At 41.1% G+C, this 23,760-nt stretch overlaps 1 protein-coding gene across 4 annotated transcripts; it reads right to left on the bottom strand.

Moving 5' to 3' along the window:
* Positions 1-465: 465 nt before the first annotated feature.
* Positions 466-23,734, bottom strand: LOC309798613 (zinc finger protein 717-like). Of its 4 annotated transcripts, none has more exons than XM_082611136.1 (5): positions 23,105-23,734; positions 5,948-6,074; positions 5,603-5,695; positions 2,502-2,669; positions 466-582 (listed from the first exon to the last, which is right to left on the bottom strand). In XM_082611136.1, exons 1-5 carry the CDS (start codon positions 23,234-23,236, stop codon positions 575-577), a joined length of 528 nt encoding a protein of 175 aa, XP_082467262.1. In that variant the 5' UTR covers positions 23,237-23,734; the 3' UTR covers positions 466-574. The 4 variants fall into 4 exon arrangements, with proteins under 4 accessions (XP_082467262.1, XP_082467260.1, XP_082467261.1 ...); XM_082611134.1 differs by adding an exon at positions 19,665-19,723 and having other exon boundaries at positions 466-2,669; positions 23,105-23,175; XM_082611135.1 differs by lacking the exon at positions 23,105-23,734 and adding exons at positions 19,665-19,723; positions 22,123-23,004 and having other exon boundaries at positions 466-2,669.
* Between the last annotated feature and the right edge of the window lie 26 nt (positions 23,735-23,760).

Below are 23,760 nucleotides of genomic sequence, written 5' to 3'. Positions count from 1 at the left end.
AGATTTGGGGGAGACTTAGTAGAGTATGAGTATTCTTTGTATGTGGAAGCTATGTGAACTCTGTGGCCATACAGTGGACAGCATCACACTATATTTTCCAAAGACGGTCGCATTAACATGTCCCATCCTGCACTCTCTTCTGCAATGTGCCCTTGCAACATTTCCATCAAAGACGGAGAGTCTATTTCTCCACTCCTCAGAACTTTCACGGGCCTTGCAACTTCTCTGAATATGAAAAGGCAGAAGTGGCATTGTGCTGGTACCAGGAGTAGCACTGCCAAATGTTCCTTTGGAGGCAAAATCATCCCCATTAGAGGACGGTTTGTCTACAGTCTTAAACTTTTTTTTCAATACATTAATATTTCTATCTGAAAAACTGCATTCAGATTACCTAAGCTGATAGTTTTCATTAGAAATTCTCTGATGTACATAAAGTTGTTTTATTGAAAACTCTGACACATTAAAGATATTTATAAGGCTTTACTTTATTCTCAGTGTTCGATGAGTTCTCTCTGATAAAGGCATTCCTACATTTCTTGCATTCTTTGTCTCTTCATATGACTTGATTTTTCCATCAATTGACTGGGGATGAAAGATGACACCACAAGAAACTGTGTTGAATTTTCTACACAAGGACTGGTAACTTCTCACAGAAGTCTGTCTCAAATTCATAAAATGAACTGGCCACAATGGACTGGTAGTGTTGTAAATAGATTACACATGGGAGGGCCCAACAGTGAATATTTATTTCTCACTCAGGTAAAGCACAAATGGACATTTTTTTTTTGGTAGAGTTGGGAAAATTTCTGCTGTCCATAATCATAATCAATTTTTTCTGTCTTAAGTCATGGTTGCCATCTCCACCCGGTGGCTCCAAGGCAAACTGGGGTGGGGGTGTGGGGAGCAGATTTGCGCTTCAGAACCACAGGGCATAAAAAGTCAGCAGGAATGCATGGAAGGTTTTTGGTTTTTTTTTTCTTCTGGCCTGGCCTGGCATTAATGTTTACTGCTTGTGTTCAAATTCTCCTGGCCACAGCTCAGTTATATGGTCCCACCCACAGTAAAGGAAGGCTGAGAAATGCAGGCTAACTGTGTGCCCCAAAGAAAAAGAAAGTGAGTTTGGGTGTACATACAGCCAGTCTCTGCCATACATGATTTCTCCTCTGTGTGAGTCCTCTGATGTTTGCTGAGGTGTGATTTCTGGCAAAAGGTTTTTCCACATTCATTACATTCATAGGGCTTCTCTCCTGTGTGAGTTCTTTGATGTACAGTGAGGGCTGACTTCTGGAAGAAAGTTTTCCTACATTCTTTACATCCATAGGGCTTCTCTCCTGTGTGTGTTCTCTGATGTCTATTGAGGGTTGACTTTTCACAAAAGGTTTTCTGACATTCGTCACATTTATAAGGTTTCTCACCTGTGTGAGTTCTCTGGTGTACAGTGAGTTTTGACTTCTGGTAGAAAGTTTTACCACATTCTTTACATTCATAGGGTTTCTCACCTGTGTGAAGTCTCAGATGTACAGTGAGTTTTGGCTTCACACAGAAGGATTTCCCACATTCATTACATTTATAAGGTTTATCTCTTGTGTGAGTTCTCTGATGTACAGTGAGGGCTGGCCGGTGTCCAAAGGATTTCCCACATTCTTTACATGCATAAGGTCTCTCTCCTGTGTGAGTTCTCTGATGTGCAGTGAGTACTGACTTCTTATGGAAGGTTTTACCACAATCATTGCATTCATGAGGCGTCTCCCTATTGTGAATCCTTTGATGGACAGTGAGGGCTGACTTCTGGCAGAAGGATTTCCCAAATTCATTACATTCATAGGGCTTTCCTCCAGTGTGGATTCTCTGATGAATAGTATGGTCTGATTTATGGCCGAAAGATTTCTCACATTCATCACATGCATAGGGTTTCTCTCCAGTGTGTACTTTCTGACGTTTAGTGAGATTAGACTTTTTATAGAAAGTTTTACCGCATACATCACATTCAAACGTTTTCTCTAACTGAATTCTCTGAAGCTGAGTGGGATGTAATTTCTGGCAGAAATTGTTCCCACTTTGATTACATTTATGCTGTTGCTCCTGGAGATCAGCTCTGTGAAGATTCAACTGTGTTGGTTTCTTACAAAAGGTATTCCCCCATTTGTTACATCTATAGTGATTCTCCCCTATGTGAGTTCTCTCTTGGGCAATGAGAGCTGACTTACCACAGGCCTTCCAATATTTCTTACATTTGTAAGCCATCTCACCCATATGAAACATCCTATGTGTAAAGAATATTGCTTCCTTGATGAAGTCTCTCCCTTGTCTGTTGCATTCAAAAGGTTGCTGCAGAGTTTGATTCTTTTTCTGATGACTAGGGTACTTAGCATATCTGAGGGATTTCCCAGTTCTATTACTATCCTCCAGTTTCTCTCCAGCATGCATCTCATCAGGCTCACTAGGGAGAAATGTGTTCTTACACATATTCAACATTTCTGGCTTCATTTCTGAATAGTTACCATCATTTATCATCAGTTTTGAAATATGAATTGGGCTCAAATTAAATGTTTTTCCTAAGTCAGTTGTCCCCTTAGTTGATGTTTCGTTGCTGGTGATTACAACTTGCCACAAACGTCTACCATGATTTTCCTGGCTGGTCTCAATCACGTCATCCACAATCTGGACATCTAAAAGGAGATAAAAATAATTACAGGTCATACCTTTGAATCACATATAAGTATTTCCTATGGAATGGTTTGTAAAGGTAAAGAAGTTTCTTTTCATCCTAGCAGGATATGATTCTTTAAAAAATCAATAACGGGGGCTTTTCTGGTGGCACAATGGTTAAGAATCAGCCTGCCGATGCAGGGGATACGGGTTCAAGGCCTGGTCCTGGAAGATTCCATGTGCTGCAGAGCAACTAAGATCCTACATGCTGTGCACCCCAACTACTGAGCCTGTGTTCTAAGGCCTGTGAGCCACAACTACTGAGCCTGTGTGCCACAGCTATGAAGCCCACATGCCTAGAGCCCGTGCTCTACAACAAAGAGAAGCCACCACAGTGAGAAGCCCACGCACCACAACAAAGAGTAGCCCCCGCTCACCACAACTAGAGAAAGCCCGCATTCAGCAACAAAGACCCAACGCAGCCAAAAATAAATAAATAAATATTTTAAAAATTCAATAATGGGTACTGATTTTATAAGTATGTGATTTTTCTCCCTAATGAATTAATGTAAGAAACTTCATTTATAGGTTTTCTAATGTCAAATCATTGGGTTTTTTGTTTTTGTTTGGTTTTGCTTACGTTTTTTTCCTTTCTTTTAAATTCTTTTCAATGAGGAAGTATTAGGTCAAAGTATTTACTTTCTGTCTAAATGTAGATTTCAGCTGACAGCTTTTCATCTACCATTGGTTTTCCATTCATTATCTCTACCTTTCTTCTTATAATTGTGGGTAACTTGTGCTAGCCCTTTTCTGATAGCTCAGCTTTGAAGATGGCATGATTTTCCTGGATAAGCTACTTACAGGATATGGGAGAGGGCCACTTGTCTGTCACCTAAACAAGAATACTGCTTAGAGACAAAAACTTTACAACTATGTTTGTTTAGTTTTTAGTTCTCCCTGGGGAACAGCTATAGGCACCTGTGGGTTTTTCAAAGGCTTAATCTTTTTTTCCATGCTAGACAAGGGAGCTTTCTGCAAATTCCTAACTTAACACTATACCCTTGGCTTCTCAGAACCCTAACAAGTTCACGAAACTCTAATTCATCGCTTTGTGCAACTCCTCCCTGCTGGTCTGAAGGATTTAGGTTCTACAACCCAGCATGTGCCCACCATCTTCAAAAAGCTTTTTCTGGGTGCTTCTGAGACCAACAGCCAAGGCATTTTCACCTCACTTCATGGTACGAGTGACTACTTGATAATTCACTGCTTCTGAAGATATTAACTTTACTGTACTTTACAGTTTCAGCTGTCCCTTAGTTGTATTGAAACTGGAGTCCCATGTATACTTCTCATTCTTTTTTTTTTTAACAATGATCTTCACAAGAGAAAGTAAAAAATGTTAATTTCAAACTCCACTCCCAAAGTACGAAATTCTTGGTTTCACTGGCCTTGGACCCACAGTCTCTAGTTTATCCTCCCATGTCACGGGCCACCGCTTTCCACGGTGAACAGTTTTCTGGGTCCTTCTCAGCCTCATGGTTTCTGATGCAGTGATTCATGAGCCCTGTACCTGGACCACTTCTCTCGTGGTCTTAATAGGTCCGTAGGCCACCCCCTCTACTCCTACCAGTCTTGAGTTAATGATTTCCTAATTTGCATCTCCAGCAGTGATGTCCACCTTCTACTCCAGATTTTACACGCATGCATATGTTCCATGTCAAAATGGAATACAGTCATCTCAAACGTAAGCTCTACCAACATAAATACTTAACCTCCCCTAAATGTGCCTCCTTAACACCCTTCTGGAAACACTATCCTCTTATCTTCCTCTCTCTCATCCTTGTTTAACACTTTTGTGGCTCTGATTTCACTACTAAACATGTACATTTGTTTCATTTTTCTCTTTCAACAAAATATAAGCTCTATATAAACAGGACATTTTGGGACTTCCCTGGTGGCACAGTGGTTAAGAATCCGCCTGCCAATGCAGGGGACATGGGTTCGATCCCTGGTCCAGGAAGATCCCACATGCCACAGAGCAACTAAGCCCATGTGCCACAGCTACTGAGCCTGCACTCTAGAGCCCGTGAGCCACAACTACTGAAACCTGTGTGCCTAGAGCCTGTGTTCCGCAACAAGAGAAGCCATAGCAATGAGAAGCTCATGCACCACAACGAAAAGTAGCCCCCGCTCACCACAACTAGAGAAAGCCCGTGTGCAGCAACAAAGACCCAATGCAGCCAGAAATAAAAATAAATTAATTAATTTTGAAAAGGACATTTCTTTGATTACTGCTGTTATCCACACATTTACAAAATTTACCAGTGTGTAAAACTTCCCAATTAACATGTTAAAAGAATAAATGAATGTACTACTAAATGCCCAAAAGAAAACAGTCTCTGAGAATGAACAAAAAGGAAGCCTACTGGGACTTCCCTGGTGGTCCAGTGGTTAAGAATCCTTCTTGCAATGCAGGGGATGCCGGTTCAATTCCTGGTCAGGGAACTAAGATCCCACACGCTGTGGGACAACTAAGTCTGTGCGCCTCACCTAGAGAGAAGCCCGTGCACCACAAGAAATCGAAGATCCCACGTGCTGCAACTAAGATCCGACACAGCCAAAAAATAAAAAAATATTTTTAAAAAACCAAAAAAGGCAGCCTACTGAGAATCTAGGGACAGTGACTAACCAAGAAAAAATTCCAAGAGGAGGCAGGTGGGCACCGGTTTTTGGTAAGTCTAAGAAAATATTCAGCAATTAACAAAAAGGGGGAGGTTTACATCTGAGAGCCATATTTGGAGACTGAACAATGCATGAGTCTGATACATGCAGGCTACAGTCTGTCCCAAGGTATGAACTTGGAGAAAACCACTGTTGAAAAATAGCTCAGCATGGCCAACATCTGCTGTGCTCTCCTCTTCCCAGCCTCCCTGCTCAGTATGCACTGACTGACCTGGGAAACCCTGGTCTGGGGTTTCTTTTACAGTCCATGGTGCTGCTCCTTGCTCCAACTTGATGATCACCTCAGGTTTGGTAATGCAATGCCCTGTTGATGAGAAATAATGTAGGACTTTCACCAAACTATTCATGTTTCACGGGCTCTTAAAAAATGCCAACAGCACAGCTACAAGAGTCGTGCAATGAAGGGCCGATCTGAACCTCTGACTGGAGGGGTGAACACACGTTCTTCCTGGCCCGGAATCTTAAACCTAAGTAGCATTTCATTTCACAAACTGTACATTTACCACTGAAGAAAAAAGTGCTTGCACTTGGCAGTTACTAGGGGAGTTCTGCTCACCCAGTGACACCAGGCTACTGTAGTTCTCCAGCATGATATCCCTGTATAGGGTCCTCTGAGCGTCATCCAGGTCCTGCCACTCCTCCCAGGTGAAGTTCACAGCCACATCCTCAAATGACACCAACCCCTGTAATGGTACATTTTTCCTCAATTCAAGGCATCAGCCTGGGTCAAAAGAACAGGAAGTCTAGGAATTCATTCTTATGTGTGTGTTTTATCTTACACAGGATATACCATACCATGCTTTGTACTCTATATTGTGGGATAAGGAGAAATCACAGTAGAAATGCCCTACGTCTGTGTTAATTTAGTAGTTCTTCAAAGTACTATCATAGTTTCCCTTATAAATCTGGAATGGTCCTCATTGCCAAAGATACAAGGAACATATGAGCTGGTATGGAGACATAAGTACACACACTTACCTGGAATAATGTGTTAGATGAACCAGGTTACACACATGTTTAAGGTAGCCTGGGGTATCAAGGGAGAAGAACAGTTGTACTTTGTACTGTCAGGTTGCACTTCACTGAAGAGCTAAACATGTCAGCTGTTCAGTGTGAACCACAGGTTCTCATGAACATGAGGCAAGAGCAGAAGTCAAGCTGAGAGGGCAGAAAGGACAGGCGCCACTTTAACAGAAGTACAAGCAGCACCACATCCAGGTGGGTGCTCCTGGGCTGAGATAAGAGATAAAGACAGTAAAGGTATTCAAGGAACTGATCATAAAGTTACCCTGCATTTAAATAGATGACCTAACTCCATCAATAAAAAACCTTATGTGCTCACCATTTTTTAAAAAATGTACACATGCATCCTAGAATTTTCTTATTACCTAAGGAATTGCTTATGTCTACCCAAGAGTGAACATGACCCACTTCCTAAACAACAGGGAGTGAATAATGAGGGGCTGATAATGAGGTAAGCTACATAACCAGATGTGCCCTTTAACAGTCATCGTCCAGCAGGAGAATGGTGAAGGGCTTAAGGGAGAATCAGAGGAGGAAAAACCAGAGGGAGAAATGACCAACTATACTAGGTAACAGAGGTAACACAGGAAGATGAATACAGAACAGGGGACTAGTTCCAAAACAGAAAAAAAGAAAAAGAATTTGGTACTCATTTGCTCTGAGAAGGTGAAGGGAAAGCTTTACTACCAGGCTGTCTGCACAAGCTGGTAGATACTAGCGCTATAAACTGATATTGGGATAAGGACAAATAATAGGATTTGCAGAACAGACACAGATCTTGGACATAGCATGTTTGAAGTTTGAAATTTCTGTGGTCAAATATGTGCAGATGTGCAACTAGCAAATGGATATATGCTCTTGAGCTCAGGAGAGAGATACAAGATGAAGAAAAGGATTTAGGAAACAGCAATATTTTAGTGGTAGCTGAAGCCATCAGAGTGAATAAAACTGCTCAAAGAGAACCTAAGAGATTGAAAGGAGAAAACGAACAAGTATGGTGTTTTAGGAAACACTGATATTTACTGACAGAGAAAGAAAAACAGACCATGACAATGGAGAAGAAATTTTTAATTATTCTAGGAATAGAGAAAGCCTCAATATTAAGAAATCTATTAATACTAAGAAATCTATTAATACAATTCATCACATTTGTAGTTTGGTGGAGAAAATTCTAGATGCTAAGTAGACATCTATAAAAATACCCTCTCATTTGTAATAAAAAAAACTTAAAAGAGGATTCACGGGATTTTTCCTTAACATGATAAATGTGTATGTCTTAGCCACAAGTGAAAGCCAGCATCACACTTATGGGGAAACATGCAGAGCAAGGATGCTTCATCACCATAGTTATTAACACTGTATTAGTAGTGTCAGTCAACACAATTAAAGAGAGAAAAACAGCACTGAAAATGATGATGGCTTCCATATAATTCATACTTGGAAAACTGAAGAGAATCACATGACATCCAAATGCTCCACATAGGAAGATTTAATAAATTAGTAGCTTATATAACTAGTATAAGGCTTTTATATAAACCTTCATAGACATGAGGACACTCACACAACCACAATAACAAGAAGACAAAACACCTAGCAATACATTTCACAAAATAATGTACAAAATTTATGGGGGGGGGAACCCTGAAGGATACAAAAAAGAACTAAACAAATGAAAAGACATACCATGTTCACTGATGCAAATTAGTACACATCATGGCAAGCTGATTTAAAAGTTCATGTGGAAAATTAAGAATAAACATGTGGTAGGTTATATTTCTGTCCAGCTAAATTCAGTGCCATTGACTGGGTGGCTTAAACAACAGAAAACTCTTTTCTTACAATTCTAGAGGCAGGGAAGTCTAAGATCAAGGTGCCAGCCAATTCATTTCCTGGTAAGGGCTCCATTCCTAGCTTGCAGATGGTTGCGTTTCTGCTGAGTCCATATATGGCAGGGAGGGAGGGAGAAGGAAGGAAAAGATCTCTCTCTTCCTGTTCTTACAGGGCCACTAGTTCTATTGGAGTAACGGCCCCACCCTACGACCTCATTTAAACTTGATTAAATGCATTGGGAGTTAAGGCTACAGCACATATATTTGGGGGAATATAATTCAGTTCATAGCACTCCTTGCAGTGCCTTTCTCTGTAAAAGGGTGTATATATCCCCTTGCGCTGGAACTCACATAAACAGATTTGTAATTCCCCACCTGTCTTGCTTTGACTAATGACATATGAATGGAAGCACCACTCCTAAACAGATCCTATTCAAGAGTCACACAATGATCACCGTATCTCCCCTTTACCACGTTCATCCTCAGCAATATTACAGAAAGAAATACTCCTCTGTCCGGGATGCTGCATGATGCTGAAAGGAACAAAACTAAAGCTGACCCATGAAGGACAGGTAATAACAGCACTGAGAAAGAAGCCTTTCTTCCTGACTGAACTGGTAACTGAACCGGCACCAAACCAAACAAAAACAAACACCACCAACAATGGCAACACGTAGTGCAAAGGAACTGTGAGGGTGGTGTGAGAATGGACCATGGTGTTACTGAAGACAACTGGTCGTTATATACTTACTGGTACGTAAGCCACATGAGCCATACTTCGTAAATCAAATAATGTTTACATCATGGACTTAAAATCTTAGAAAAAGAGGCAGGAAATCAAAATGTTAATAGTAAATCTCAACTACTAGTCACCGCTTCTGATAAAGCAATATAGGAAAATGAGCTAAGGGGAGGAAAAAAAAACAGATTACAAGGAGGGATGAAAGAAAATAAGCAGAAGCTAGAAATTTGGGGTCTTGTAGAGTAGGAAAACTCTCAAAAATTTTTTAGCTTTTATTGTGTTAAGGCATAAAAAGTTGCCTCTTTCAGTTCTTACAGAAAAAAATACAATGAGAAATACTTTAGGAATCAAAAGTAGTTATACTGAACTGTATGGCAAGTAACAAATAAAGAATATAACTATGATAGTCACTGTTAAAACTTAAGAATGGCTTGAGCTGGCCCAAAATAAATCCCTTCTGTTGCACAAAATGGCACAGACTAAGGATGAAATACTTAAGAAAAAACAAAAACTTACAGTCTAAAAAATATATAGATACATGAATACCAAAAAAAAAAAAGATAGAAAGGTATGTATCAAAAAGCTCAAACTGGCTGAAATCAAAGATATAAATCCAACTACATTTTTTAGGGTTGTACTGTCAAAAACCAACCAAACTGAACTAAACAATACTGACAGTTGAAGATTTAAAGAGGCTGCTTGAGACTATCGACAAGAAGCATATCAAAAAAAGCAGCCCAGCTACTGAGGAAGGCATATTTATTTTTTATTTTATTAGTTTTTAATTTTATACCTAATCTTACATTATTCCATTTTTATTGAAGTATAATTGACAAATAAAATTATATATATTTAAAGTGTAGGGGGCTTCCCTGGTGGCACAGTGGTTGAGAATCTGCCTGCCAATGCAGGGGACACGGGTTCGAGCCCTGGTCTGGGAAGATCCCACATGCCACGGAGCAACTAGGCCTGTGAGCCACAACTACTGAGCCTGCACGTCTGGAGCCTGTGCTCCGCAACAAGAGAGGCCGCAACAGTGAGAGGCCTGCGCACTGCGATGCACGATGAAGAGTGGCTCCTGCTCACCGCAACTAGAGAAAGCCCTCGCACAGAAACGAAGACCCAACACAGCCAAAAATAAATAAAATTAATTTAAAAATAAATAAATAAATAAAGTGTATAACCTGCTGATTTGATAAATGTATGCATTATGACCTGACTACAATCAAGTTACTTAACACACCCATCACCTCACAGTTACCCTCTTTGTGTGTATGTGTGAGAACACTTAAGATCAATTCTCATGGCAAATTGCAACTAAACAATAAAGTATTATAAACTATGGTCTTATAGTCACCATACTGTACATTAGTTCCTCATAATTTATTCATCTTATAATTAGAAGTTTGTACCCTTTCACCAACCTTTACCATTTCCCCCATCCTGACAACCACCATTCTACTGTTTTCATGAACTCAACTTTTTCTATTTTTCCTTCCATAGTTAAGTGATACCATAATGTAGCCTTTCACTGTTTGGCTTATTTCACTTAGCATAATGCCTTCAGGTTCATCTATCTTGTTGCAAATGGCAGAATATCTTCCTTTTTAATGGATAAGTAACATTCCCCTAGATATATATACCACATTTGCTTTATCCATTCATCTGATTACTGACACTTAGGTTATTTCTGTATCTTGGCTGTTGTAACACTGCAAGGAACACGGGTGTTAAGATATTTCTTTGAGATACTGATTTCATTTCCGTCAGAAATATTCCCAGAAGCAGATTTCCTGGATCACACAGTAGTTCTATTTTTAAGGTTTCTTATTGTTTCTTTCTTCCTATCTATCTATCTGTCTATCTATCTATCTATCTATCTATCATCTATTTGGCTGTGCTGGGTCTTAGTTGCAGCACGCGGGATCTTTGTTGCCGTGTGCGGGATCTTCACTGTGGCATGCGGGATCTTTAGTTGTGGCATGTGGGATCTAGTTCCCTGACCAGGGATTGAACCTGGGCCCCCTGCATTGACAGCATGGAGTATGAGCCACTGGACCACGAAGGAAGTCCCTATTTTTAAGTTTTGAGAAAATCTCATATTGTCTTCTAAAATGGCTGTATAAATCCCCACCCTAGCGTAAAAGGTTTCCTTTTAACTACATCCTCACCAACACTTGTGATCTCGTCTTTTTGATACTGGCATTAAACAGGGGTGAGGTGATATCTCATTGTGGTTTTGATTTGCATTTTCCCAATGATTAGTGACATTGAGCACCTTTTCATGTACATGTTGGCTATCTGTATGTTTTCTTTGGAAAAATGTTTATTCAGGTCCTTTGCCCATTCTTGACTTGGTTGTTTTTTCCTATGAGTTGTAATAAATTCCTTATATTTTGGATATTAACCTCTTATCATATATGACTTGCAAATTTTTCTCATCCCACGAGTTCCCTTCTCATTTGGTTGAGTGCTTTCTTTGCTGTACAAAAGCTTTTTAGTATGATGTAGTCCTACTTGTTTATTTTTGCTTTTGTTTCTTGTGCATCTGGTGCCATATCCAAAAAAAATATTGCCAAGTCTAATGTAGAAGCTTTTTTCTGTTAGGAGTTTTATGGTTTCAGGTTTTACATATAAGCCCTGAAGTGTCTTGACTGATACAAATATCTTTGTTTAACCTGATAGCTTTGGGTCACACAGATATCCTATGCTAAAAATGTGATTAATGGTGGGAGGCCTTGTTATCAGCACATTTTATGAGCTCAATCTATGGAGGGGCTAGAGATTAAGGTCAGCCACACAGATGGTCAACCAGGTCTACATGACAGGGCCCCAATACAAGCTGGATATCAAGGCTCAAGTAAGCTTCCTTACTTCTCAACATTCCATGCACACCGTCAAACCTTGTTGCTGGGAGAAAAAGGCACTGTCCACGTGGCTCCACTGGTAGGTTTTTGGAACCTTGCACATGAAGACTCCTGGACCCTGCTTTATGTGCCTGATCCCTTAACTGATTTTAATCTGCATCCTTTCACTGTACAGAACCATAAACATGAGTACAACAGTTTTTAAAATTTTATTTACTCATTTATTTAATTTTTGGCCACACTGGGTCTTCGCTGCTGCACGGGGGTTTTCTCTAGTTGCTGAGAGTGGGGGCTACTCTTTGTTGCAGTGCACGGGCTTCTCATTGCAGTGGCTTCTCTTGTTGTGGAGCACAGGCTTCAGTAGTTGTGGCTCGTGGGCTCTAGAGCGCAGGCTCAGTAGTTGTGGCGCATGGGCTTAGTTGCTCCGCGGCATGTGGGATCTTCCCGGGCCAGGGCTCGAACCTGTGTCCCCTGCATTGGCAGGTGGACTCTTAACCACTGCGCCACCAGGGAAGCCCACAATGGCTTTTCTGAGTTGAGTCCTGCTAGTGAATTACTGAATCTGAGGGTGATCATGGGGACTCCCAAAATTGCAGCTGGTGAAGGGCATGAGGGCACTCTGGGGACCACCAAAGTTTGTACAAGCAAGAAACATCAGGTAACTAACTATAACAAGGACCACTATAATCAAATTGCCTAAAATCTGAAGAAAAATGATATCAGATAGAAATCTGGGTATATATAAAGGAATAAAGAGCACTCGAAATGGTAAGTATATTAATAAATATATAATATATACTGTATTATGTAATATATATTGTATAATATAACATGATATAATATAATATTATATTATTTTTATGTTCAAACTCCTTTCAAGGTAATTGACTGTATGAAGCAAAATAAGAATGCATGTGGGGGACTTCCCTAGTGGCGCAGTACTTAAAAATATGCCTGCCAGTCAGGGGACACAGGTTCGATCCCTGGTCCAGGAAGATCTCACATGCCATGGAACAACTAAGCCCATGCACCACAACTACTGAGCCTGTGCTCTAGAGCCCGCAAGCCACAACTACTGAGCCCACAGGTCACAACTACTGAAGCCCGCATGCCCTAGGGCCTGCGTGCTGCAACTACTGAGCCCATGTGCTGCAACTACTGAAGCCTGCGCGCCTAGAGCCCAGGCTGTGCAACAAGAGAAGCCACTGTAATGAGAAGCCTGTGCACCACAATGAAGAGTAGACCCCGCTCACTGCAACTAGAGAAAGCCGGTGTGCAGCAACGAAGATCCAATGCAGCCAAAACAAAAGAATGCATGTGGGAGTAAAAGGTATGCCGACGATATCACAGAAGCTGGGAGGAGAAAACTTTTGAAGTATACTGTTTTAAGGTTCTTATATAAATGGTATCTTATTTTAAAGTAGACTATGATAAATTAAAGATGAATAGCACAAACCTTATAGTAACTGCTTAAAAAAGGTGTAATAAGTCAAAAAACGAGCTCATAGGTCACACAAAAATAGGTAGTAGCCACGTCTGACCTGTATGCCATAATTTACTGACCCTTATCTTGGATGAATTATTCCCATGGAAGAAAGAACTGAGTTGGGATGGTAATAAGATTGGGAGACTTAAGAGAGCTGAACAATAGTCCAGTGAAGAGAAAATGATGCTATGATAAAGACAGGCCAGATAAACTAGTGAAGGTAGATTTAAAAATATAAACATCATAAATGTAGCATGGCTTTTATGTTAATGGCAAAGTAGCTTGACCAGACTAACAATGTGCAGGAAACTATTATAAAAGCTGGACAAAATTTATAACACAATCACCTAAAGGCACTGGAGAACAACTAAAAGTAGGCAGAAACTAGATTTGAATAATCCATTAAAGGACAAACTACTTTGCAAGTTTACGGCATTTTACCAGAGGGCAATCTTCAATCTGCAAATAGATCAAGAAACTGAAAGCTGAAGCTTTACTGGCTTAGGTGTCAGAGCGCATAGTTCAGGGCTGCCAACAAAACTGGAAAACTTAGTGGGGGTGGGGGGGGTAGCCCTGGGAGAGAAGCAGCAAAAGAACATAATGTACCAAATTTCCACATAAAACCAACCACAGCTGTTGGCTGACTACTAAACTACACATATGTGGAAGACCTCAGAGGGCCCAACAAGAAAGCAGCCTCTCAAAGCTGAAGGAAGTGAATGAAGAGTCAGTTGCTGGTCACTATAAGAAATGAAGTTTAGAATTTGAATCCAGCCAAGTTAACTGCCTTCTAGAACAAAATCACTCTTCAGAGAAATATAACAGAATCCAAAAACTCTTGCAACATATGATTTACAATGTTTAGTACATAATTCAGAATCTCAACACATGTAAAGTAAGAGGAAAATGTGACTCATATTCAAGAAGAAAAACAAAAAACGACAAAAAACAATCACTAGAAACTAATCCCAAGGAATCCCAGATGCTGCACGTAGCAGAAACATAGTTAACCCATCCATAAATACATTCAAGTACTTAAAGGAAGATAAAAAATAATGTATTGGCGGAGGGGGGGTTGGGGGGAGGGGCAATATCAGTACAGAAAAACAAACTAGAAAAACAATTAAATGGAAATTGCAGAGCTACATACTACAGTAACAAAAAAGAAAAACTTTCTGATGAGTTGAACATCGGACTGGAAACAGCAAAAGAAAGCCAATGAACTGAAAGATAGATCAGTAGATATTTTCTTATCTTTTTAAGAGAGAAAAAAATAAAGAAAAATGAAAAGAGGCTAAGAAACAATTTAGCACAGTCTAACATATATGTAATTGTAGCACCAGACAGAAAGGAGAAAGAATGGAACATAATATGTATCTTTAGAAACGGTGGCTAAAACCTTCCCAAATTTTGTGAAAGACACGAATTTACAGATTGAAGCAGCTCAATGACCCATGATCAGCTTAGATTCAAAGAAAACTACTCTAGGGACTTCCCTGGTGGCTCAGTGGTTAAGAATCCACCTGCCAACACAGGGGACACGTGTTCGAGCCCTGGTCCAGGAAGATCCCACATGCCGCAGAGCAACTAAGCCCGTTCGCCACAACTACTGAGTCCGTGTGCCACAACTACTGAAGTCCACGCACCTAGAGCCCATGCTCCACAACAAGAGAAGCCGCTGCGATGAGAAGCCCACGCACAACGAAGAGCAGCCCCCACTCGCCGCAACTAGAGAAAGCCCACGCGCAGCAACAAAGACCCAACACAGCCAAAAATAAATAAATTAATTAATTTATAAAAAAAGAAAAGAAAACTACTCTAGGCACACCAGTCACACTGCCAGTATCCAAAGGTGAAGAGAAGATCTCGAAAGCAGCCAAAGAAAAGATCACATTCAGGTACATCTGCACATGAATGATAGATGACTTCTCATCAGAAACAGTGGGAACCGTCTTTAATATGCTGAATGGAAACATCCTTCAAGCTGTAATTCTACCCAGTGAAACTACGCTAAAAATAAAGATGAAATAAAGACATTTTCAGATAAAGAAAAACTAAGCTAATTCATCATCAGAAGATAGCACTAAAAATGATAATGGACATTCTCCAGGATGAAAGAAAAAGATACCAGATGTTAACCTGAATCCATAGGAAAGAATCAGGATCATTGGAAATGGTAAATGTGTGGGTAAATATAAAGGATTATATATATATATATATGTATATATATATATATACATATATATATATATATATATTTCTTCTCTTAATTCCTTTAAAATAGATATGATTGTTTAAAGAAAAATTATAATAACATACAGGAGACTCATAATGTATGTAGACTCAATATGTAAATACACATGTATAAAAACAAAGTACAAATGATAGGGGTTGTAAATGGAATACTACTACTCAAAGGTCTCTACATTTTATGTGAAGTAATGCACTACTCCTCTAGTATATTCTGATAAAGACTCATATTGTAAGCCTTAGAGTAACCGATTATAAAGCAGTAGAATGAAGTACAGTGCATTAATTTGATAGGGCTGCCATAACAAAGTACCAAAATGGTAGAGCCACTCTAGAAGACAGTTTGGTACTGTCTTCAAAATTAAACACACACTTTTAACATATGATCCAGCAACTGCGTTTCTGGTATTTATCCAAAGGAACTGAAAACGTATGTCCACATAAAACCAGTACACGGATGTTTGTAATAGCTTTATTCAACAACTGCCAAACTTGGAAGCAACCAAAATGTCCTTCCGTAGATGAGTGGATAAACTGTGGTACAACCAGGAAATGTAATATTATTCAGTGCTAAAAATAAATGAGCTATCAAGCCATGAAAAGACACAGAGGAAACTTAAAAGCATGTTAACAAGTGCAAGAAGCCAATCTAAAAAACCTACATAGCACGGTTCTAACTATATGACATTCTCTAATAGGCAAAACTATGCGGACAGTAAAAATACCAGTGGTTGCCAAGGGCTATGAATTACAGAAGGATGAACAAAAGGAGCACAGAGGATTCTTAGGGCAGTAAAACCACTCTGTATGACTATAATGGTGAATACATATCATTACACATTTGTCCAAACCCATAAAAAGTACAGTACCAAGAGTGAATTATAACGTAAACCAAGGACTTTGGGTAATAATGATATGTCTGTGTAGGTTCATGAATTGTAACAAATGAATACCTGATACTGATTATGGGGAGGCAGCATCTGGGGGCAGAGAGTACACTGGAAATCACTGTAACTTCTGCTCAGTTTTGCTGGGAACCTAAAACTGCTATAAAAAGTAAAGGTCTATTTAAAAAATGTGCAAAGAGGATATACAAATGGCCCATACACACATAAAAGCATGCTCAACATCGCTAGTCATTAGAGAAAAGCAAATCAAAAGCACAATGAGATATCGTCTTATGCCCATAAGGATGTGGCTCTTATTTCAAAAACAAAACAAAACAGGAAAGGACAAGTGTTGGCAAGAACATGAGGAAACCGGAACCGTGTGCACTGCCGGCGGGAACGTAAAAGAGCGCAGCCACCATGGAAGACAACATGGTGATGCCTGAACAAATTAAATACAGAATTACAACGTGATCCTACAACTTTACTTCTGGGTGTATAAGGAACAAAGTAAAAGTGGGAACTAGAAAAGATATGTCTACACACATGGTCGTAACAGCATTATCCTTTATAGCCTAAACGTCGAAGTAACCCATAAAACCATTGATGGATTAATGGACAAATAAAACGTGGACATACACATAATGGTAATATTATTGAGACTTTATAAGGAAGTGAATTTCGACGTGCTACAATATGGATAAACCTTGAAGACACTACACTAGGTGAAATAAGTCAATCACTTAAGGACTGCATGATTCCACTTATATGAGGTTCTTAGTCATCAACTTCATAGACACAGAGATTAGAGTGGCTGCTGCCAGGGGCTGGGGGAGGGGAGAATAGGGAGTTAGGGTTTAATGAGTAAAGTTTTTTTGTTTTGTTTTTTTGTTTTTGGCTGCGTTGGGTCTTCAGTGCTGCATGTGGGCTTTCTCTAGTTGTGGTGAGTGGTAGCTACTCTCTGTTGCGGTGCACGGGCTTCTCACTGCAGTGGTTTCTCTTGTTGCAGAGCATGGGAGAAGGTGCTCAGGCCTCAGTAGTTGCAGCATGCGGGCTTCAGTAGTTATGGCGCATGGGCTTAGTTGCTCCGTGGCATGTGGGATCTTCCTGGACCAGGGATTGAACCTGTGTCTCCTGCATTGGCAGGCAGATTCTTAACCACTACGCCACTAGGGAAGTCCCGAGTAAAGTTTTATCTGGGGAGGATGAATCTGGATATTCTTAGTGGTGATGATTACACAACAGTGTGCATAAACTAAATGTACTACGAGTACTGAATTGTACTCTTAAAAATGGTGAAATTGCCAATATTAGTTTATGTATATTTTATCACAATAAAAAAATTAACCAACATTAGGAGAGTTCTGCTCCATAGTCATAGTTATGAATAATGCACACATTCACTTCTCCCTATTCATTTTTAAGTGATTCACTGAAACAGCAGAAGAATTAAATAGTCTTTAACAGGGTTTGGAAAAAGGTCGTTTTTGAACTAGCAATACACAATTATATCATAATAAAAGCGACAGAATCACTGACAAATTTATATAAATGAAAGTTAAAAATTACAAAAATCTGTAACCCTTGTTTTTAGACTTTGTGTAACTTTGTCCTGACCCTTGTTCACAATATGTCTGAATAACTCCTGAATTCTTTCTCCCACTGGACTCCTAAGGCTGTCACCACACATGCTGGCCAGTAGCACAGCTCGAGGGGAATCTAACCAGATCACAGCAAACACATCCTTCAGGTTTTGCCAAGGATGACAATTCCAACATAAGAAAGAAAGTTACTGCGTTTGTTAGTGAGCAACAATGCAGACATCAGATGAAATTAAAAGCACAAACAGAAGTAGCAGGACTTTACCTGAGATGAGATTAAAGCTGAGAGAGAGGGAGGGGTCCAGGAGAAATCCCATTTTGGTGGTCTGACTCACTGGCTGGATGAAAGCAGTATCATATGTACGGGAAGAAAGAAGAATGTGGTTTTCATTTTGGATTTGTTGAGCTTGTGGTACCTTCTGGATAGCTACAAGAAAGCATTCAACAAGGAGCTGAACCTATGGTCTAAAGGTAGGGAAGAGGCCCAAGCTGGAGAGAAACAGGACTGTCAAATCACAGAGGGCCAAACAGGTCAAGGAGAACTGCAGAGTGTGAAGAGTGGGGCCCACGTTTCAACACTTGGATGAGCAACGTCCAGGAGCAGAAGAAAAAGACAGAAGCATTCGGGAATAAACCATCAGAGGCCACAATAGAAGCTAATGGACAAGAATTTCCAGGAGATCATGGACAGTGGCTTCAATATGGCAGAAGGTTCAAGTAAGGCAAAGACTACAACATATTCATTGAACCTAACTATAATTTAGGTTATTGGCAAGCTTGAGAAGAAATGAATTAAGACCATGTTGAGTAGGTTAAGCTGCAAAAGAGCAGTGGAAACATTTGCCAGAAAATATAACCTTGAACAGTCTGCTATACAACCTGCATACATAGACTAGCTGAGAGAAATGAGTTATTTAAAGGACCTGCAGGGCCTGTGAGCCAGGGCCGCTGAGCCTGCGCATCCGGAGTCTGTGCTCTGCAACAGGAGAGGCCACAACAGTGAGAGGCCCGTGTACCGCAAAAAAATGAATGAATAAATAAATAAATAAATAAATAAAGGACCTGCAGTCAATTCAATCCTCCAGACATTCCACGTTTTATCCATGCATCAAGCAGGGCCTTCCAAAAGCTGTCTGGGACCACACTCTTTTAGCAACTCCAGAAAAACCTGATTAAGCAAGTTCTGCTTCAGCACTAGGTAAGCGTCACCATTGCAGAATGCATGAAGTGTTTATTTCCAGACTGGCAGTGAAACACTGTCCACTCCATCATCTATGTGACCAATTAAGACACTGTTCAGACATCTGTGCATGCAAGTTCTCATGTCTCAAGGGAACGTAGCATGCTTTCTTCTAAGGGCCCATTCTGATCAGAGAACAGTTGTACCTGTGTTTTTGCCATTGCACTCACCTTGGACCACTCTAAAGTCATATTATGTGCCTATATCCACATGCCACCTTTATCTTGTTTATGTATATTGCCCTGAAGCTGAATCTTACTTAGTTTTACTTTTCCATTTTACTTTAAGGACCCTCATAAAGCTCATATAGTAAAATATAAAACAAGTTGAGGAAAAAAAACAACTCACCAGAGATGTATTCATTTCCTGCTGTTCTTAGAAACCCACAGAGGACTCTGGAAATAGAGCTGGGAGAGAAGGTGAATGGAGGGGCATCAATTTAAATTTTTTAAAATGCTTATTTAAATAATGGTTGTTGCTTTATTTAAACAATGGTTGCTTCTCTGATTTAAACAATGGCTGCTTCTCCATATTTCCCTGTGAAGTTCCCTACAACTGATGTGGGCTCTGCCATTTGACCTGCTTTGGTTAAAAGGACATAGGATACAGCAGAAACTAACATGACACTGTAAAGCAATTATACTCTGAAAAAGATATTTAAAAAAATAAGGACATATGATGCAAACACAGATGAAAAGCACTTTCCACTACAGCTTGCCTTCTGGGGCTAGCCTGTTAGGGACACGTGGTTTAGCCAACAGCCAGCACAAACCACCAAAAAAGTAAATGAAGTCATCTTAAATCAAACAGCCTCAGTCGGGGCACCAGATGACTACAGCTTCATTTGTGAACCAGACAACACTCACATAGGAACTGATCAACTAAACCTAGCCCCAAAATGCTGAACCACAGACTGAACCACAGATTGTCATACTGAGTGAAGTAAGTCAGACAAAGACAAACATCATATGATATTGCTTATATGTAGAATCTAAAAAAATGGTACAAATGAACCTATTTACAATACAGAAATAGAGTCCCAGATGTAGAAAACAAACTTATGGTTACCAAGGGGAAAAGGAGGGGGGGAGGAATAAATTGGGAGATTGGGATTGACATATACATACTACTATATATAAAAGACATAACTAATAAGAACCTACTGAAGGCACAGGGAACTCTACTCAGTACTCTGTAATGACCTATACGGGAATAGAATCTAAAAAAGAGTGGATATATGTATAACTGATTCACTTTGCTGTACAGCAGAAACTAACACAACATTGTAAATCAACTATGCATCAATAAAATTTAAAAAAGTAAAAACAAAAATTTTTAAAAACCCAAAATGCTAAACTTTGAGCAAATCTTTTTTTAATATATTTGTTTATTTATTTATTTTTGGCCGCGTTGGGTCTTTGTTGCTGCGCACCGGCTTTCTCTAGTTGCGGTGAGCGGGGGCTACGCGTCGTTGCAGTGTGTGGGCTTCTCATTGCGGTGACTTCTCTTTGTTGTGGAGCACGGGCTCTAGGCGCATGGGCTTCAGTAGTTGTGACACGTGGGCTCAGTAGTTGTGGCTCACAGGCTCTAGAGCGAAGGCTCAGTAGTTGTGGCACACGGGCTTAGCTGCTCCATGGCATGTGGGATCTTCCCGGACCAGGGCTCGAATCCGTGTCCCCTGCACTGGCAGGCAGATTCTCAACTGCTGTGCCAGCAGGGAAACCCCCAATGTTTTTTTATTACTTTTTATTTTTTAAGTCAGTAAATTTGGGTTGGTTCATTACTGAGCAAATGCTAAATGATATGTATAAGTCCCCAAACTCAATGTTTTTAACAAAATTACCTGGGGAAAAAAGTCTTACATTACATGCTGAAATACAATCAACAGAACTTCACAACCACATGTAGAACTTCTGAAAGGAAAACAAATGTCACCCGGATGGACCTCAGTAAGGTTGTTGCGACCAAGAGACCACATGAATTTTAAAAAGCAATTGTGTGCAGACCAGAAAACTATGTTTTAACCTTTTTACACCATAACATGAGTCTGTTAATTTTATGGGGGCATATGCTGTGTTTTATTTACATTTTTTAAAAATCAGTTTGGAGCCAATTAGAGTGAAGTGTGATTCACTGTAATTTTCCCATTTTAAACAGTGGAAAATAGGCTTCTGTTATTGTGCTGTGGAATTTATGATTATCAAGAACAGATTTCTGATGTTAAGTGGGAAACACTTGTATTATTAGTCCCCGGAGCTCACTTAGTCCACAGAAAGAATTAAGGAAAATAAGATAGGCATGTTTAAGTCAAGGTCTTCTAAAAATTATTTGTTCTTAAGTTGACTGCATTTCTCAAAAATGGTGTCAAAAGTAAACGTGTTTGACTTAATGGTGGCAAAGTGGATAATATTATCCAAAAGTCAAGATGCCTGATGTATACAAAAAAATCACGTGAGCCTGGCACATCACTCATGTCCTCAAATCCTTTTTCCTCTCCTCCACCCACACCCCGCTCACTCCCCAATCTTTCTCATAAGGCAGACATACCCTGACAAACCCTTCCTGGACTAACAGAAAGAACTGCTAGGAAGAGCGAGCATCAGCATACCTCCAGATACCAAACTTGACGGTATAATAGGCTTGAGAGCGTTCAGATAACAGAAACAGTGGGAGTAGAATGAAGGAATGGGAATATTTAGGGAGCACCATAGACAGATTCTCTCAGCTGTGACAGGTTATCCCTCCACCCCAGACCACACCCTCGGGACCTCTCCAATAAGTAACATTTCTTTTGGTCTCTACCTACCCCTCTCAGCCTAGCTCAGGTCTCCTTCTGAAAGTCGATTCGGACCTCCCATTATCACTCAGTCTTTGACAACTTCGGGAGGAAGCAGCGTCACCCATATCTCGTTCACTCTGCGCAGAATCATCAATAACTGCTTGGCCATGCAAGGCTAGAATCTTCTCTTTTCTGTGACTTCTGCCTCTGCTCTGAAGCGCTAATAAGCGGGTTCAGGTTTCAGGGTTTGTCTTTGGTTCATAGGGCGCCTCCCCTTCGTGCTTCATAATAACTACCTTGTTCCAAGGAAAAGGGGTCAGTCATTCAGAGCCCAACGATCCCGCCTGGCACTCACGGTCCCTAGAAGCTAGGACTTGTGTAAACTGTAAACGAAACCTGGTGCTCAGCAGGCTACACAGCGCAGGAGGGGACCTGACACTTCACCTGCTGAAAAGACTCCGAGAGACCCCAGTAACAACTACCACATAGTAAGACTCCTTCATGCACTTCACACTGATTTCTCCGGCAATCGGGGGCAACTCGCTAGTCCTTAAGGCGCTCGCGTCACAGGTGAGCAAACCGAGTGTCACAGAGGTTAATGACATCGCCCGGGAGGCTTGCTTCGGCGGCACAGCTGCACAGTGCACGCAGCCCGCAGCCCACCCACGCTCGCTCGCGTGGTCTGCAGACCCGCCCCGGCCTCACAGTCACCTTGGACTCCACCCCCAGGTCGCGAAGCCTCCGGAGGCGGGTGCCCGGCTGTCCGCAGTGCACCGTCTTCTGACCAAGCAACACTCGAAGCACGGACCGAGCCGGCCCTTTCCAGCCCTGGACCAGCGGGTCCTAAGGCCACAATCGCCTCCCGGCCCCTGCCCAGGCCGCGGCTCGCACCTGCGCCTCAGGCCGCGCCGCTCACACCCGCCGACCTTTACGCTCCCACCGAGTGGAGCAGCATCCCCGCCCCGCCCTGCGTCCCCGCGCCGCGGCCGCCTTCCACCCTTGCACCCACCTTCAGGGACCCAGAATCCCAGCCAGCGCGCGAGCGCAGCTGCCGTAGGGCGGTGGGGCCCGGAAGTTCCGGACGGAAGAGGGTGAGGTGGGCGGGACCGCACACGCGCAGGAGAAACCCGGAAGAGTCCATCCCAGAGGCTTCTGCGCGTCCTTGCGTGGGGAGAGTGCGTGTCCCACACGCGTCTCCGTCCGTAGGGGCCGTCGGGGGACGTTTTGTGTATCGAGGGGTAACGGGTCTTACTGCCCTGAGCCCCGGATGTGATGGATGAGACTGTGTCTCGACCCACGTGCAACCACGTGGAATTCTGGTTTGTTATTAAGTCCTAGTTTAAGAAGCTGAAAGAGATGTTGTGAGACGAATGGGTAAATTCTTATGGGGGCCGAGAATCCGATGATACTATAAGTTAGCTTTAATGTTTTTGTTTCCTATAATGGCATTGCGGTTATGGATCCCACGTCCTTTCTTTTCTTTTTTTTTTAACACTTGCATACTACAGCATGAATCGTGAAATATCACAATGTCTGTCCTTATTAAAGTACTTAAACCAATATTGCGACTGTTGTGACTTTGTTAAATTAACAGTTTAAGTGTATATCCTGTGTGCGCGATGGTAAACCACTGTCAACAAAGACCACGAGGAAACGTGAAATAGA

This window comes from Mesoplodon mirus, assembly GCF_964341445.2.
Source record: "Mesoplodon mirus genome assembly, chromosome: 2".
Lineage (NCBI taxonomy): Eukaryota > Metazoa > Chordata > Mammalia > Artiodactyla > Ziphiidae > Mesoplodon > Mesoplodon mirus.
Note: the sequence above shows the minus strand (reverse complement) of the source record. Positions and strands in the feature narration are given on the sequence as shown.

Bases quoted from the DNA above. Each gene is read 5' to 3' on its own strand.
- LOC309798613 (XM_082611133.1), bottom strand. From the start codon at position 23,236: ATGGACTCTTCCGGGTTTCTCCTGCGCGTGTGCGGTCCCGCCCACCTC. The intron at 6,075-23,104 runs GTGGGTGCAAGG...GTACCATTACAG, and splicing joins GGGATTCTGGGTCCCTGAAG to GGGTTGGTGTCATTTGAGGA. The intron at 5,696-5,947 runs GTGAGCAGAACT...TCTCATCAACAG, and splicing joins CAGTAGCCTGGTGTCACTGG to GGCATTGCATTACCAAACCT.